The following is an 18,376-nucleotide window of genomic DNA, read 5'->3' on the forward strand; positions in this document are numbered from 1 at the left end:
CTGCTTCATTTTCTCCCCTTCTTTTAGAATAGATGCAGATTAATGTTTTACGCAAGGATGCACACTGACATTCTGCTCAACTGTTTTCTAAATGCAATACTGTGGGTTTAAACAGTATGCTTCCATTTACACAAATACCTTATACATAGTCAACGTAGCTTTAGAGTGAGAAAACTAACTACTAAGAAAATCACTTACCAAACTCCTGCTCTTTTATAAGGTATTTCTAGAAGTAACACAGGACCAAAACATCCAACTATCACTTTATTTATATTACTATGCTTAAGTTACATGGGAAAGACAGCCAAGCAGTTCTGCCCCATTTCAGGAAATCTCCAATCAACACCACGTGTTTGGTGACAAGTAACTAGGGGTGGTGACATCGTGGGTCAGGACTGACAAGGAAAATGGGTTCTGGTGCTACAGTTCCTCTCCAACAAGAATATGGCACACTGGCCAGCACAAGCCACACTAACACTGAGCCTCCAGCGCTGGGCACAGATTCGGATCTCTTCTTGAAGCTAGCAAATTAAGTGAAATAACTGGGTTTAAAAGAAAGTTTAAAACAAAGCCCAAATAAATTTAAAAACCATGCTCTTGACATATTCTCCACGCAAAATGTACAAAAACACTCCTTTTCACTGTAGGGGCCAAGTTTCCCCTCACACAGCCCACCACATAACTGCAGACTCATCTGCCTCAAGATGTAAACAAAAGGAAAAAATTAACGGCATCTGCAAAAATTCTCTCTACAAACTGCTGTTGGATGGGAAATACAAAATTGAAAAGAAAGAAAGAAAGAAAGGTTCCATCTCAGTTCTCACACCCTCTTGTTTGCAGTTCATGAATCCGACTCTGATGCTAAGGTGACAGTGTATGTAAGTAGATTTCTGTTTTCAGTGAAGGAGACCTGGGAAAAGACGGATTTATCTTTTTTCTTCAAGAGTTATCAGATGGTACATGCTCCTCAAAGCCTTCACTCTCTCGAACTAGTGCACGTTCCAGGATCACACGGCCTTCCTTATAACGCTGGCTGTCTTCAGTAGCAAACTCATAGATCCATCCCAGTTTGCTATTGCAGTTTTTGCAGCTCACATCTCGAACCATGTGGCGGCCAGTGAGCATGACCCGATCTTGAACTTCACTGTACTGCAAGTTAACTACCTAAAGAAAAAAAAAATACATACACACACAAAAACCCTTGTAAAGTCATGTAAGTTAGCCAGCAACTGTGGCGATAATGTATGCACAATTAAATATTACAGAGCTGTGCATGCCCATGATCTCAGTGTGGAGAGGCCGAGGCAGGAGGATCACGAGCTTGAGAGCAGCCTCACTACAAAGTGAGACCCTGCCTCAAAACAACAAATCGCCAAGCAAGTGTAGTTAGTTACACTCATGATAGCTACCCAGGGCTGGTTTTAAGAGATGCGGAGACAGGCTTGTGCCCCTAGGCCTTTAATCCTAGTATTTGGGAGGCAGAAGCAAGAAAGAAAGGCTTCAAGGTCAGCTTCACCCATATAAGTCAGTTTCAGGTCAGCCAGAGCTATGAGACTCTTGTCTCAAATCCTATCCGACAACACACATCCAAAAAAAGAAAAAAGAGAAAGGGAGGGAGGGAGGGAGGGAGGGAGGGAGGGAGGGAGGGAGGGAGGGAGGGAGGGAGGGAATGCTTCTGATACAGAAAAATCTGGAAATTGCACTGTATTGGGTATCTAAATCAGGAACTTTTTAAAAGAGTTTTTTTTTTTCCTATGGATGAGTGTTTTACCCACATATATGCATGTGTGTCTAGTGCCTGTGGAGGTCAGAAGGCATTGGATCCCCTAGAACTAGAGTTACAGATGGTTGTGAATGCTAGGAACCAAACTTGAGTCTGCTGCAAGAGTAACTAGGGCTCTTAACTGCTGAGCAATATTTCCAGCCCCCAATCTAAGTCACTCTTTGTAAGTACTAGACAAGTCCTAGTCTCGCCATTTATATATGGTAGCTATATTTCTGGTCGTAGTGAAGAAAAGGTCTGGAATTGAAGGTGTGGGATATAAGTCTGAATCCAGTTGTTGATTCACTCTGTAGTGATGAATGTTAGAACATCATCAGTGGTCCATAAAGTATTACATTTGTTTCTGAAAACATACTTATATACACAAACAGGTTGGGATAGGCTAACCTACCACAAGATATACAATGCAATACATTAATTTTCAAGGAAGTGCAAAGATAATGAATAATGAATTGGATTCTAAAATAATCTGGAGAATTTCCAATCTTTCTAAATACCCAACAATCCTCTAAGCTTTACTTTCCTTTAAAAGATTAATAGTAAGAGCCGGGCGATGTTGGCGCACGCCTTTAATCCCAGCACTTGGGAGGCAGAGGCAGGCGGATCTCTGTGAGTTCGAGACCAGCCTGGTCTACAGAGCTAGTTCCAGGACAGGCTCCAAAGCCACAGAGAAACCCTGCCTCGAAAAACCAAAAAAAAAAAAAAAAAAAAAAAAAAAAAAAAAAAAAAAAAAGATTAATAGTAAGTAATTTTGGCTTTAAAGGTTATACAGTCTTAATTCCAGCTATTTAGCCTTGACACTTTAACACAACAACAAGAGACTATTTATTTAAATAAATGAGTAAGCGAGACTGAAGACTGTTTACAGTTAACAGGCAGCTGGCCTGCCAGTGTCAACCCCTCCTCTGTAAAAGGAACACACTACTGACTCTGAGAGAAGATTCTTCACTCATGGAACCGAGGAACAAATTCTAGCGAAAAGTTAACCTGACCTACTGAAAACACTCACTTAAGACAAGATTAGATCTGGTTTTTTTAGCCTAAAAGATGTGAAAATTCAACTTTTCTAGGCTCCAGGGTACACAATCACATCAACTAATCTCAAAACAGGTTCAAAATTTCAAAACTAAGCAAACTAGACACACATTTGCAAATCTGCAAATGCTTTTCCTTTTGGTAGACCCAAAGAAGCTAGATGACAATCAGAAGGCTGGCTGGCAATCATTAATTATACAGTAAGAGAAGGCAGCTAGATTCACTTCCAACAAGTAAGCTGCAACAGCTAGCTCCTTAACGGATAGGTGACACAGAAGGGAAAGAAGATGGGTATGTTCGCCTCTTTTCTCCAAATTCTGTAAGTAATAAATCTTTACACTGAACATTTCCCAAAGAGTCAGAGACCCATCCTTCTTTATTGTTGTTTTGGGACAGGGTCTCACTATGTGGCTGAAGCTGGTTCAACTGGTCTATAACTCACTGTGTCTTCGGTTGTTCTCCAATTTGTGGCAATCTTCCTGCTTTAGTTTTCCAATTACCGGGATATTAGACAGATGCTACAACACCCTGTCTCTCTTCTTCTAACTCTTTATTTAGGCTTTATAAAAATAAATACATAAATAAACTCACGTACCAGTAATGTAACCCTGAAATCCCAGAGACACGCTAATAGGCAGCCACTTCTGTAGGTTTCAGCCACCATTCTGATATTTCCTGGTATCTGTAAACCCTTGAGGGAATAGTCTAGTGTTGCTGTCAAATACATCCACTAAAGATATGTAAGAATGAAGCTTTTTTCTACCAACCTTGTTAAAAAGAAATGCTCTACCAGTGGCGCCTGTGAACCGAGTAGAGATGAGTTCTGAGCGGTTGGTAAGGATCGTATCACAGTTTGCACAAGAAAACAGACGGGTACCGCCGATATGATCAAGGAAGATTCTGCCCATTTTGAGAGCTAAAGTTCTTAAAACCTAGAACAAATGGAAAAATATAAGACACACATTATTAAAAAGAATTGGGAGCAGCTATTGGAGGGTATGTTATAGGTTATTTATGTACTATAATCTAAATTTTTTCTAGCACCTGTCCTGTGAAATATCTGACCCTGAACAAAGGGATTCAAAGTCCGCACAGTGAACAAAGAACAAGACTCCCCAAGATAGCAGTAATAAGCATGCTAGGTGACACCAAGGAACAGTATCACTTCTCTTTTGGTTGGTGTGAGGAACAAACAAAAGGAAAATGGAATTTTGTTTTATGTGTATACACACACACACACATACATATAAAATCACTGACACAGATGGGGCTAGAGAAATGGCTCTATGCTCTTAGAGCACTGGCTGCTCTTGGAGAGGATTTGGGGTTGATTCCCAGCACCCATATAAAGGATCACAACTGTAACTCCAGGGGATTCAACACCCTCCAAAGGCACAGACCTACATGCAGGCAAAAAAAAAAAAAAGCCCATACACACAGAAGTATGGAAAAAAAAAAAGAGCACTAGCGTTTAGTCTACATTCTTAGCATGTGGTATATAATTTAAGACTTGGAGGTATGGGACACAGATGCAGTGATAAGAGCAGAAGAGAGTGCAATTTAAAACAAGAAAGGGCTGGGAATACAGGTCATTGGCAGAACACCTGCCTGACATACTGGTATCCGGGAGTTTCTACCCCAACACCACACACTTACACACAAAATATGACAAAAATAAAAACAAGAGGGGACATGTGGCTTGAGAGGAAGAGGTGAACTGATAGGTTTGTGGTCACTGGTGTACCAACCACTACCCAGGGCCAACAGCACTAACTTCATTAAGTCTGAGTCCAAAGTCTACTGAGTACCTACTTTAAAATTCACAGTTCTGGGAGGGTCACTCTACAGAATAGTAGCTGGAATGCAGTTCCATAAACTCCAAGACAAAGTTCTTCCATTACCCTCCACTGCCTCCCACAAAGGAGGGGGCATGGTGCAGACCTAGCTAGCTTAAGGTTAGAGCAACCAGGACAGAAAAGGATAAAATGGACTTTCCAGCTATGACGTAACAGCATTAAGAAATTTAGGTGATTGCTGGTTTAATAAACTACAAAGCTTTGAAACAAGTTTCTGAAACCAGGACATGCCACACTTTAGTATTTCAAGAGTTACAGGAGGCAAGAATCAATCCCTTAAATCCACTGCAACCCATTTCTCCTGAAGTATTTTTAAATCTCTAGATATTTCAAGAATATACTACAGGTTTCATTTTAAAATGTTACTGGGTGTTATCAGTTCCTGTGTTTCAAGTATTTATTAATGTTAAATGGTGAGCAGAACTGATACAGCTCTCCTTTAGAGGGGGCAGGGATCCAGACTTATCTATAAATACAAATACTTGTTTGTAATTACAAACTAATAAGGAAACTCTATTTCTTCTTAGATTTATGAACTTTTCCAGCCCTTAGGCAATCCTAATGTCATCAGAAGAATCATTCTGAAGGGAGGAGGAACACAGGAGGGAAATGGGGTGAAAACAAAGTATGATACTTTTGAAATGTCATAATGAAATCCACATTATAATAACAAAAAATACTAATTAAGAAAGAGAGACTAGGCTGGGAACACACTTTTAATTCCAGCACTCGGGAGGCAGAGGCCAGCCTGGTCTACAGAATGAGTTCCAGGACAGGTGTCAAAGCTACAGAGAAACCCTGTCTTGAAAAACAAAACAAAAAACAAAGAAAAGAAAAAGAAACTAAGGCCGAGTTTGATGGCATATACCTTTAATCCCGGCACTTAGGAGGCAAAGGCAGGTGGACCTTGAGTTCGAAGTCAGCCTGGTCTACACAGTGAGTTTTGCCAAGACTGTTATACAAAAAAACCCTGTCTTCAAAACAACAAAAACCAACCAACCATCCCCCCCCCCCGAAAAAAAAAAAACCTAATATAGTAACAAATATCAGAAGCAGGATGTATCAGCTCATGTTCAAGTTATGCCTGAGAGAGAGGGAGTTCCAGGACAGCAAAGTCTACATAAGACTACTATATTTTTGTTTTGCTTTTTAAAGGAAGAAAAGCCACAATATGTAAACCCTTACACCAGACTTAAGCTATGGTGGTTAACTTTCGGATCGCATTTTTCTGGCGACGCTTACTCCTTACTTTTATAGTCCTTAAACACACTGCTTTTCCAAGACACACCCCAGACACATGGGGGGGGGGGGTCAGGGTGGCAGCTAATTTAAGACCTGTTAAGCTAAATTCATCAGCCCCAAAATATAGCAGTAAACAAAACTGACGGATTTCATTTGAACTATATACAAGCTCTTATTAATTTTAAAAAGGTGAGCTGAAGAGCCAGAATTGGTGATGTATCCCAGCAATCTCAGCAGTACAGGCAGAGCACCCAGGGAAACACCCTATTTTTCAGGCCAGTAATCACCTAGTATGTGTAAAGCCACAGACTCACTCCTTACACTACAAATAAATTAATTAAAAATAAATGCTAAGGCAGGCGGTAGTGGTGCACACTTTTAATCCTAGGTGGATCTCGGTGAGTTCAAAGCCAGACTTATCTACAGAGTTCTAGGACAGCCAGGACTAATCACAAAAGGCATGTCTTAAAAATAAAAACAAAACAAAATTCTAGGTGGCCAAAAGAGATGCTCAGCCGGGCGGTGGTGGCGCATACCTTTAATCCCAGCACTCGGGAGGCAGAGGCAAGCGGATCTCTGGGAGTTCGAAGCCAGCCTGGTCTACAAGAGCTAGTTCCAGGACAGGCTCCAAAGCTACATACAAAGAAACCCTGTCTCAAAAAAACAAAAACAAAAAAGAGATGCTCAGCAGTTAAGAGCACTTGGTATTCTTGAGGGCCCATGTTCAGCTCCCAGCACCCACATCAAGATGCTTACAAGACTGTAGATCCAGCTCCAAGGGCTCTGACACCCTCTTCTGGTCTTCTTGGTTACCCATACATGGCTGACTACACAGACATAAATCTTAAAATAAATAAAATTTGGGGACAAGAGAGACAGGTCAGTGGTTAAGAGCACTTATTGTTCTAGCAGGGGATTCAAGTTCTGTCCCCAGCACCTGTATCCAGTAGCTCATAACCAACTCTAGCTCCAGATCTGATATCCTCTTATAGCCTGCACGGGCACCTGCACATGGGGGACACATGCACACACACACTCTAAACAAACAAAAAAATTAGAAACCTTAAAAAAACAAAGTAAAATTGGGGTGGAAAGGCCTGTACTTTGGGGGTGGGATCAGGGACTAGAATACACAACATATCTTCCCACAGAAACTGACTGTGTTAAGCAGTTTTGTTTTCTCTCCCATCCTAATTTTTTTTCATTATCCACTGTGGTTCACAAAAGTATTTTTTCCTGTTTGATCCTTGTACCACTGTTTCAATTTATGACTCTCCATATAAATAAGGCATTTAACACACACGTGAACAGCTGACTTTTGTTATGTTTATAATTATACATTAACTGTTTAATGAAAAGGATCGACAGCAAAGTTTTACAGTTCTCAGTGCGGTCATTTAGCTTCAGCCAGTTTCTGGGATTTGTTTTAAAGGTAATTTTCTTTCCAACTTTCAAATATCAGACTCGATTTATTTTAACTACAGCGAAACAATTCTATTTCTAGATTGACCTTAGATGCTACCATGGAAGATGCCATGGTTCCAAATGAACTTTATCCCATCTACCTATATCATTCTATCTTTGGCTCAGTTATACAGGAATAGCTGTGACCGACCATTTGGTACTGAGGGTAAACAGACTTAATATGCCTTCTTTGCTGCTTCAAATTCATTCTATTTTTTACTCCACCCAAGTATTTTTACTGGCTTCAATTATATGATTCATTACCAAGACTAAAAATATCTAGGAAGAACTTTATGTTACATGATTCCTGATTGTGATTGCCATTTACATATAAACATATATATTTGTAACTATATAGTTCTTGTTTGCCAAAAAAGTTATGTTGTCAACAAAAATCACTGCATGGTCATTAGATCCCAGTAAGCCTTAGCTTCACAAGGTTTGAAAAAGTATAACAGTACTTCAGTACTATAGCTGTCACCAATTACAATCCCACCGCTATACCTGAAAATCTGTGTTCCCATAAAACGTGTCCATTGAAACCCAATCACCAATGTGATGGCATCTGGGGAGTAACTGGGTCATGAAGACAGAACCCTCATTAGAGGATTGGGGTCTTAGAGGCTCCATGGAGCTGCCTTGCCTTTCTACCATGAAGACACATCTAAAGGGGCATCAATAAACCAGGAAACAAGTGCTTTTTTGTTGGGAGCAGGACAAATAAATTCCTATTGTTTATAAATCACTTGGGCAACACTGTTCAGTTACAGTAGTCCAAAGAAAGCCACTTTATTCTTAAGGAGGAGACATTAGGCCGGGCGGTAGTGGCACACGCCGTTAATCCTAGCACTTGGGAGGCAGAGGCAGGCGGATCTCTGTGAGTTCGAGACCAGCCTGGTCTACAAGAGCTAGTTACAGGACAGGCTCCAAAACCACAGAGAAACCCTGTCTCGAAACCTCGCCCCCCCCCCCCAAAAAAAGGAGGAGACATTAAAAGGCTAAGAGTCAGCACAACTGTCTGGACCTGGCCAGTGCAGACTCTGCCACAGACCTAAGTATGCCCAGTGTATGGACACTGTACTTGGTACTTATCACTTAGCTGTGATAATTCTTACAGTAGGAAGATACAGCCCACGTTAACTTCTCACAAGGAGCCAAGCTAGGCTCTAAACTAAATCTTATTCCAGTCTCACTTCCCTCATACCTAGAGATGCTTTAGTCAGTCTCCCTCCCTTGGGCTGACCACAAATTCTCCTATATTCCCTAACTCAGTAGTAATCTAATCACACACTCCCTAAATTTAGAAAACAACTATGAATATAACAATAGGACTTATGTCAGATCAGGAAATCTTTTCTCTTTCCCTTTCGCCACACATATTCAAACACTCATCCCATCTAAGAGTGTTAATGGCCATAGTGTTTTATTAAACCCAGCACACATTCACAGATAATACTACAGATTAGAGCTATAAAATACAAACAGAAATACAATTTAGCCACCACCTTCTAAAAGCTCTACAAAACTGCTTCTCTATAAATGCTGAAACCTTTTGTTGGAAAAAACCTGAGACAGGTCATGCTATGTAGTCGAGGTTAACTTGAAATTACTATACTCCTGCTTCAGTCTCCCAAGTGATGGGAATATAGGCCCATGCCATCAGTTACCTAGAGATTCTTACAGAAAAACTAAACACCTTAGAGGCTGAAGCAGAAGTATGTGGAGTTTAACATCAGCCTGTGAAGTTCTGTCAAAACAACATAAAAACTTAAAAAATGAAAGGGAAGGGACAGAACTTGGAAAATGTCCAAGATGAAGCTCCGTGAAAGAGCATTTTGCCTAGCATACGAGGCCCAAGTTTGATTCCCAGTATTGGGGGTGGAGGATTGTTGATCCTAAATTTTTATTGGGCCAAGAGTGTGGCTCAGTGGTAGAGTATCTGCTAGCATCTGAGTAGCTTGGCTTCCAACTTTAACATCTCTCCATACTACCAAAAGAAAATAAAACCCCAACAGCTTATTAAGAAATACCTCATTATGTGATAAGCTTATTCACTGGTAATTATCCTATGACTACTTAGAAGTTTATGAAGGTGTATCATCATCACCACAAACTGGCTGCCTCCTAAAATTCTCACGAAGTGGTCTGTAGCTGGTCCCTTCTTCTAGCCTCTAGGGATTATTTTTTACACTTAAAGTATTTCCTACACGCTAATTGTTTTGGTTGATTTAACAGAATCTCCTAGCTCTTCAGCTGTCACAGCACCTTACTGTCCCACTGCAGAAAACACATCATTGGACACTTTTCTGTGCTGAAATTACACTTACGGCTGAAATGAGAGCTCAGTTAAGAGTATGGATAAGTTGTTTATGATTTTGTCTACTGCAACACTCCAAGCTAATCCAGTACAATATTAAGTCATACGCACATAAGTGTAAGGCCCTTTTGGCAGTATTTTTGCATAGTTCCAAGTATCAAAGTTGGTTGTTTAACAGTTTGTCTGCTATTAGCTGAAGTAGTGAGGGACCAGAATAAAAAAATACAGTGAAGTTCACGGACAACTCAGGTATTTTATTGATTATCTTCAATTTCTTCTCCCAAAGAGTATCCTTACCATAGAATTCCTAACTTCCATTTGCAACAGAAGATTCTGGTTAAGTAATTACATCTTAGGATCTCCATCTTAAAAAATTTTTTTAATTATGCAATTTATCTGTAAGCTTAACAAAGAAAAAGACTTTTCTTTCAGGAGCCTATGACACAATGTCCCTAGAAAGGAATGATTTTAAAATTGGACATGGTGGGTTCATATAAATCCCTAGTTACAGGTCATAAACGATTATCTAAAAAACCTGTTTGGCTCCTTTGAAGTGTGGGATCTCACTGTTGGTTTGTTCTGACTCAGCAGTTAAGAGCACTGGCCACTCCCGCAGGGGACCTGGGTTCAATTTCCAGCACCCATATACGGACTTACAAACATCTCTAACTCCAGTTCCAGGGTATATGATGCCCTCTATGGCCTACACCTGCACCAGACACAAAAACTAGGGCACAGACTATATGCAGGCAAAAAATTCATGCACACAGAATAAAATAAAACCCAAGGGTCAGCAAACCAGAGTCAGCTGGCTAAATCTAGCTCACCTCTAATTTAACTGCCCACAATCTAAAGATATAATTATTCTTTTAAAGCATTAAGAAAACATCAAATATTTTAGTGGTGATAATTTCTTTGAAACAGCCACACTCCTTTGTTTATACTTTTTTTTAAAGATCTATTTATTTATTATGTATACAGTATTCTGCAAGCCAGAAGAGGGCAACAGATCTCATTACAAATGGCTGTGAGACACCATGTGGCTGTTGGGAATTGAACTCAGGACCTTTGGAAGAGCAGGCAGTACTCTTAACCGCTGAGCCATCTCTTCAGGCCCACTTTCTACTTAACTGCTCTCTAGCTACCAGCAGAGTTTACAAGGTGACTGTACAAACTGGTGGCTTGCAATCCTCAGAAACAGAAACTTAGTTGGCAGTCAGGTCTAAAGATCGGTAGAAGTAACTTTCAAATTACTGTATTTCCATTCCCATTTTCTTCATGGATTTTCTGGCTAAAATCATTGGCATTCTGAGTTGGGCACAGTGGTTCAGGCCTGTAATCTCAGCATTCAGAAGACTGAACAGGGTACTAAAGTTTAGAACCAGCCAGTGAGAGTCCCAGCCTCAAAGACAAAAATTCTTAGCTTCCCATAACCACTTTAGCATACTGAAGATCAACTACATGAAGATCATTCAAATTAATAATATATATCCAGCTGCTGCCTCCTTGCTTCACCCCCAAAGACTTATATAGCATGGCCTAGATTACTTAAACTCTAAAGTCAGCAGCTGTTTGTATATTTCAGTTCCCCCTCCCTCAATACCCTTGTAAAGGTTAACAAATTACGCTGTTTCCTATGTAAAAAGGCAACAGCAAAATATCTAAATGGAGATACTATATCCTGAGAACAGGGTCCTGTACAGTGAGTGCTAAAATAAATAAAGGTCAAAAGAGTAGACTACACATCCCATCTCAACTCTGCCCCACCACAGACACGAAAGCAGGGTTCAGAATGGATACGAAACAAGAGCAAGTAACAGCCTCACCTCCTGTTAATTACAGCCACGTTAAATACCCAGGTAACAGAAATTATAAACAGGACGAAAGCTAGAAACCTAAGATGTCAAGTTCTTAGTGTCTTAACTTTAGTCTTAAAATAGGTACCTGCCCTCCCTATAATTAATAATCCGGTGTGGTCTCAATCCTGGCAAATGGATTTAGCCTAAGGAGATACCACTTCCTAGCTCTAAAAATGCCAGGGAGAACAATTGGCATCTGTTTGCAAATATGTCCTCTTCAGAAAGACTATTCCTTAGTTCAGGAATTGTAATTTTGGGGCATTTTCAAACACCCATCACAGTGTTCCCACCACCTCTGGACAGAGCAGAGGGGTTTTTTTATTGCACCAGATGGGGAAAGAGAAGTGCGTATAAGGAGGCTGGTACACAGGGTTCCAGTATGGAAAGTTACAAAAATCTGCCCCTTTGAGAAGTTGTTTATTTTTGATTCTGCTAAAATGGATTCACGTGAATAAATGAGTGTCTATTTGGATTTCAGTCTCTTCTCTCTAGAACAAAGGAAAGAACAAAAACCATAAAACTTAATAGCTAGATTATGAATACTGTAAAAAACATGTGATGCTATTTCAGTTTCATTAACTATTTTCATAGCAATTTTTTACAATATTATACTTAAAAGTTACATGGTGAAACAACAGTTCAATCTATAAAATCTATTTTTTCCTTTTTGTAATACCGGAAATTAAACCAAATACCTTGTGTATGTTAGGAAAACACACTACCACAACGATACCTTCCCAGCCCAATTTTTCTTACTTTTGTACCTGGTTAGCAAGAGTCAAGTATCAATGACATAAGAAAGCCATGCCATCCTCTTAGAGAACAGTATCAAGTCACTCTGCTGGGCCAAATGACATCCTGCTTGTGGTACTGGGTCTTCATTTGACAGTAAGTAAATGTCTGATCTTCTCACATAAGATAATGCCTTATTTTGTTTTGTTAAACAATTTCCGCCAGGCGGTGGTGGCGCACGCCTTTAATCCCAGCACTTGGGAGGCAGAGGCAGGCGGATCTCTGTGAGTTCAAGACCAGCCTGGGCTACAAGAGCTAGTTCCAGGACAGGCTCCAAAACCACAGAGAAACCCTGTCTCGAAAAACCAAAAAAAAAAAAAAAAAAAACAATTTCCATACTGCTGTATTTCTAGAATACTGCTTAGTCATTAGAAAATAAGACCAGTCACATAACTCAGCAGCTAGTCATGAGTCAGCAAATAATCTGAGTTGGTTATCTCCCCAAAAACAACTTGGCAAGACAAACATGATCCCCTTGTTTGTTGTGATACAATACTGAAAGCTTCTTGCTGGATGGCCACAATATAGTTTGGTTTCTAGAGTGAAGTGTCAAATAGCAAATTCATGTCTAGCTAACAGTTTCCAAATTACACATTTGTTACCACACGGCATTATCAGGGAAATAGTATTAATTTACATAGTTACATAACTACCAAGGCACTCCAAAACAAAGGAGGCTAGATAAATACACTTAGGACTGCCTTCACATCTCATGAGTATGTATTTAGTAGTAGTCTCACATCCCATAGGCTTTTCATAGGGTGTAGAGTAGGTCTCACTTCCTTATTAAATTTAGACATTTTTATTGGACTTAGTTAATTGTGTGGGGCACATGGAGACCAGGACAGCTTTGTGGAAGAGGTTCTCTTTCTACCGTGTGGGTCCCTGAACTAAAAGTAAGGCCGTCAGACTTTCATCAAGCACCTTTACCTGCAGGGTCTTCTCACCACCCTCTTTTTTTTTTTAACATTTTGTTTTTAAATTGCCTTAGTTGACAGAAGACAAATGAGACTAGGAAAAGTTCCAGTAGATGTTCTTTTAGAGGAAGCCACATACATTAACCAAGCGTGCTTAGAAAAGTCACTGCTAAAAATTCAATTTGGTTTCCCTTACAAACTGAACGAATTTCACTGTGTGCCTTTCCGAGCGATAAGATGGTTTTTATACATAAACTAAGGGGAAAATCTGTACTGAACAGGCCAGATGAAGGCATGAAGTGGGCATTAACTGGCACACCTGGAATCCTAGCACCAAGGACAATAAGGGAGGGTTGCCAAGAGTTTAAGGCCAGCCTGGCCTTTGGAGTATAGGACTCTACCGAAAAACAAGGGCATTAGTCCTTCCAGAGTACAAAATACCTTGTGCTTCACTACACACACCGGCCTGTGTGCACATATCCACACACACACACACACACATATGTCCGTCAAATCGAACATGCTCCATCTTCCTGCATTTATAAAAGTTCCAGGCTGTTTTTCCTAAGCCCATGTGGCCAACATAACCACTGGCTTTTCATTTTCTAGGCCTAATGTCATTCTCTTCAGAATACTTGGCGACTTCCTCCTCCTGGTGTCTCACTGTCTCATTTTGAACTTTTTGTAACACTCATTTCATAACATCCCAACATTTAGCGTCGTGTTTTTTCTCACGTCATCGGTCTGTAACCTTTTACTAAATTGGTAGCTTCCAGACAGAAGAGTTCACATTTTCTGGAATCTCCTTCTTACCTAATACACTATGAGACTAATTCTTAGCAAAAGAATACATCAAGGCATCTCACATCTGGCACAAATATGCACCCTAGAAACACTGAAAGACTTTGACTTCCTCTATGTTGGAAGGCAGCTGCAAAACCTGCCGGTGTGGCTTCCTATGGTGCCTGCTACTTCACCAGCAAGTTCACTTATTTTCCAAAAGCAAGGTTAAGACTGTGGTTACTTCGAGATTTTTCCATCTGTCAGAGGACACCTGAAATAAAAATCCTCAGCTTTCCAACAGGGCTCTGTAAACAGAAAAAAAAGTTTAAAAATAAATGGGCTGCACACCTTCCCTGACTGCCACTCCAAAGGGAGATTAGTTGGCGTCAGGATAAACCAGACCTTTGTACTACTGCGGCATCCCACTCCCGCTGGCAATACTCCGCCGTCCTACCTACCTGCCCAGCAGCGTGAAATCAGGGGGTGCGCAGGCGTGTGCCTATCTCCGCCAGCAGGGAGGAGCATCCAGGTGGGCTCACCAGCCAGCTTTGGGGTCCCCGCCAGGCCGACCGCCCGCAGCCGGCCCAGCTGATCGCGCCCACGTGATGCCCGCCAGCCAATCGCCGGGCGCAAGGCGGAGAGCGCGGCGGCGGCGGGGCCTCCTTGGCACAACAAACACAGGCGGAACAGCTGGGCGGGCGCGGGCTCCCCCAGCCGTGTCCCCACACCCCGAGTGCGAAGGGACCCGAAGGCAGGATGGCAGAGGGCTGACACCTTAGCAGGCAGGAGCCGCAGCCGTGGCACCGGGGCGCGAGTCCGGCCTCTCCGCAGCGGGCTGGATGCGAGCGCGGCCCTGGAGCGCGGGCCCGCGGGCCGACCCGGAGCGGAGCCCGGGCGCGCCCCCGACGCTGCGGCGGCAGGGACGGCAGCCGTGGGGGCGGGGCGGCCGAGGAAGTGTGGGTGTCACCGGGCCAGCTGTCCGCGGAGCGGCGGCCGCGGCGTCGGTCACCGAGGGTGGCGGGGAGGCGGGTGGGGGCCGCGGGTCGCCAAGGGGTCGCGTCTGTTGCGGGCTCGCGGGGGCGCTCGGCTGCGCGGCGGGGGCGGGCCGACCAGGGCCGCCGCGCCACGGCCTCACAAAGAGCGACGGCCCGGCCCGCGGCTCTCCGGTCCCTACGGGCCCTGGTGGCCGCGCCGGGACCCCGGACGAGTGGCGAGGGGGAAGAGGCACTTCCTGCCTGGGCCCCCGCCCCGGGCCGCTCCCCGAAGGCTTCGAAGCCGCCGGCCCGAGGGCTCCGAGTCCCCGCCGACTTCGAGCTCAGCGCCTGCCGCCGTACTCACCTGCGCGCTGGGGAGATCGGCGCTGCCAGCGGCTCTTCGCTTCTCAGCTGGGTCGAAGCCCCTCGGCCTCCAAGTCTTCAGGTTTAGTCAGGCCTTGGCCCCGCCTCTCCCCGGTCGGGCCTCGGCGTCAATCACCCGGCGTGGCCCCGCCCTCCCTTCAGGCGGCTCTCCCGGTTGGCCCACAGCCCTCTTCATGTCTAGGCTCCGCCCCTCGCCCTGGCACTCTGCCCCTTCCGTCGCGCCCCGCCCCTCCCCTGGCTCACCCTCCCCCCACTCCTGCTCCCCAACACTCCGCCGCCCACCCCGCCCCGAAGCCGCAGAGGATGGGCGGGCTCATCGCCGCTCGTCCCGCCCCTAATTCGACACTTCACATTCTTACAGCCAATCAAGGAGCCTAACTCGGCCTCCTCGGCCAAGGTGGCCAATGTGGTGAGACTGAGGACCTGCCCTCATCCCAGCTGAGCGCACACAACACAGCATCCACGTGAGTCAGCTTCTTAAAGGAGACGCCTCCGCCCTGCTAATTGCTGCGGCTGGGACTCTGCCTGTCCCCGGCGTCGCCAGGTGGCGGCTGAGTCCTTAGCTTCCTGAAGTCCAAGGAAGCCTTGAAGACGCGAAAACATTTGCTAGGCAAAACATATTTAGATTAAAGTGCTCCCTAGGTTGAAATGCCCCTCTTATTATTTCTTTAGACCGCTTCCCTTCGCCTTACACAGAGTTACCTTTTACTAACAAATCCCTAACTCTTGAGTCTCAATATCTAGGAATTCGTGGAAAACAAGGTTGTTGTTTTATTTTTTTCCAAAGTGCTTGATTTTTTTATTTTGTTTTTTCGGAAAAAAAAAAAAAAAGGTTTCTCTGTGTAACCCTGGCTGTCCTGGAACTCAAGCTGTAGACCAGTCTGGCCTTGAACTCAGAGATCCACCTGCCTCTGCTTCCCAAGTGCTGAGATCACAGGCGTGCACCACCACCGCCCATCTAACACGTTCGATTTTATTTACAACTCTTGACCGTGGAAGTAATTCTCAAAAATATTGGTCTTCTATGTGGAGATTATTATCAGACTTGTGAATCTAGAGATTTATTGAAAAGGATAGCTTTGCCCTTTGCCCTCACCAGTGTTTGACAGATTTTTGCCATTTCATTGGCTTTCCCAGGTAATTATGTCTGCTGACTATAAAGATAACAAAAATATTTTAATCATGTCCGTTTCTAAAAAAATTATATAAATATAATATATATACATATATATATATAACACTAGCATTTATAAACGATATTGTATACTGATATCTAGTCATATCACTAGTATATATATAACTAGTATATATATAACTAATATATTTATATACTGGTGTTTGAAGTAATGGAATAGATGTCCTGAAGAAAACCCTGGTACTTAATTTCTTAACCCTAAATCCTCCAATATTTTTATTAATTTATAAAAAGCTGTTCTGGCTTGACTTTATAGAACATGCCTTTAACCCAGGTTCTCAGGGAGGCAGAGACAAGGGAATCTCTGTAAATTCGAAGCCAGCCTGGTTTATATAGTAAGGCTACACAGTGTCTCAAAAAAAAGGAAAAAAAAAAGCTACTCTAAACATCAACAATAAAAGATTCTTTGGATAAATGAGAATTTTTTGGGGGGGAAAGACACAAGTATATTGGGGGTTCTCATAATTCTTTTATTTTTCTTTCATACAAAACGATTACATTTAGAACTGTGCACACAGTTCCTTGCTTGTAATCATGACACTCTGGAAAACTCGGGCAAGAGGCTCAGGAACTGTGCTACAGTGAAACTGTCCTAAATCAAGGTGCACATTGATTACAGGAAAGTACACTTCCTCATCCCCACCCCCACCCCCAGCATTTGTAAACAGGTCCAGGGCCTCAGGCACACTAGCGAATACTCTGCCTAGTACGTCACATCACCCTCCCCTCTTTGAACACCAGACTGAGACACATCTAGCTACATTGCCCTTGTTGGTCTCTTATTTCCACCCTACTGCTGCTGTTCCTGAGCGAATAGCTGGGATTACAGATTTGTTTTTTATTTCTTGTTTGTTTGTTTTTGTTTATTGAGTTTTTCCTAAAGATGGACATGTAGGTTATCATTGATAAAATAGCAAATGTTTCTAAATACAATAATTTTCAAAAGAAGTACAGTGCCTAAGCCCCAGAAAAGAACAACTTTACGAACTAGGTAAAAGGTGAAGCAATGATGAGTCTCTTCCTCCCCCACCTCCTCTTTTTCTGGGGGGTGGGGTGGGGTGTTTCAGGACAGGGTTTCTCTGTAGCTTTGGAGCCTGCCCTGGAATTAGCTCTTGTAGACCAGGCTGGCCTCAAACTCACAAAGATCCACCTGTCTCTGCCTCCGGAGTGCTGGTATTAAAGATGTGTGCTACCATCCCTAGTCTCTTGAGTTTCCAAATCACTAAGTCTATTTTTGATAATAATGAGATAAGCACTGTTTTCATCCTCATTTTGTCAATGATGAGTTAGTTAACTGTCACAGTAGTTAACCTGACCCAGCTCACCTGATATAGTTATGAAATGCAGTACTTATAATCTTTGAGGGTGATCGGGATGATAGGATGTGCAGAGTTTGGGTTCCAGGGAAGTGGGAACGAAGAGTGAAGGAACTGAAGGGACAGGTTCGTTGTTAACACGGATGGATACACAGGTCTCCCGGGCCATGACTTCCAAAAGGATAAAAATAAATGGACGGGCTGGAGAGATGGCTCAGCGGTTAAGAGCACTGCCTCCTCTTCCAGAGGTCCTGAGTTCAATTCCCGGCAACCACATGGTGGCTCACAACCATCTGTAATGAGGTCTGGTGCCCTCCTCTGACCTGCAGGCATACAAGCAGACAGAATACTATATACATAATAAATAAATAAATATTTTTAAAAAAAAAAGAAATGGGAGAACATGGTTGTTCCCAAAAAGACTGAAAACAGTCTACTCACCTCATGAGTAGTTCCTGG

At 42.8% G+C, this 18,376-nt stretch overlaps 1 protein-coding gene across 4 annotated transcripts; it reads right to left on the bottom strand.

Annotated features, from left to right (window-relative positions):
- Window positions 1-251: 251 nt before the first annotated feature.
- Window positions 252-15,529, bottom strand: Ypel5 (yippee like 5). Of its 4 annotated transcripts, XM_057782245.1 has the most exons (4): window positions 14,507-14,749; window positions 14,290-14,353; window positions 3,586-3,750; window positions 252-1,164 (listed from the first exon to the last, which is right to left on the bottom strand). In XM_057782245.1, exons 3-4 carry the CDS (start codon window positions 3,724-3,726, stop codon window positions 940-942), a joined length of 366 nt encoding a protein of 121 aa, XP_057638228.1. In that variant the 5' UTR covers window positions 3,727-3,750; window positions 14,290-14,353; window positions 14,507-14,749; the 3' UTR covers window positions 252-939. The 4 variants fall into 4 exon arrangements, with proteins under 4 accessions (XP_057638228.1, XP_057638213.1, XP_057638221.1 ...); XM_057782230.1 differs by lacking the exons at window positions 14,290-14,353; window positions 14,507-14,749 and adding an exon at window positions 15,387-15,529; XM_057782238.1 differs by lacking the exon at window positions 14,290-14,353.
- Between the last annotated feature and the right edge of the window lie 2,847 nt (window positions 15,530-18,376).

Source organism: Chionomys nivalis, chromosome 1 (genome assembly GCF_950005125.1).
Source record: "Chionomys nivalis chromosome 1, mChiNiv1.1, whole genome shotgun sequence".
Classification (NCBI taxonomy): Eukaryota; Metazoa; Chordata; class Mammalia; order Rodentia; family Cricetidae; genus Chionomys; species Chionomys nivalis.

Coding starts and splice junctions, on each gene's coding strand:
- Ypel5 (XM_057782230.1), bottom strand. CDS start 3,726: ATGGGCAGAATCTTCCTTGATCATATCGGCGGTACCCGTCTGTTTTCT. Junction 1,165..3,585: donor GAGCATTTCTTTTTAACAAG/GTTGGTAGAAAA, acceptor TTTTTTCTTTAG/GTAGTTAACTTGCAGTACAG.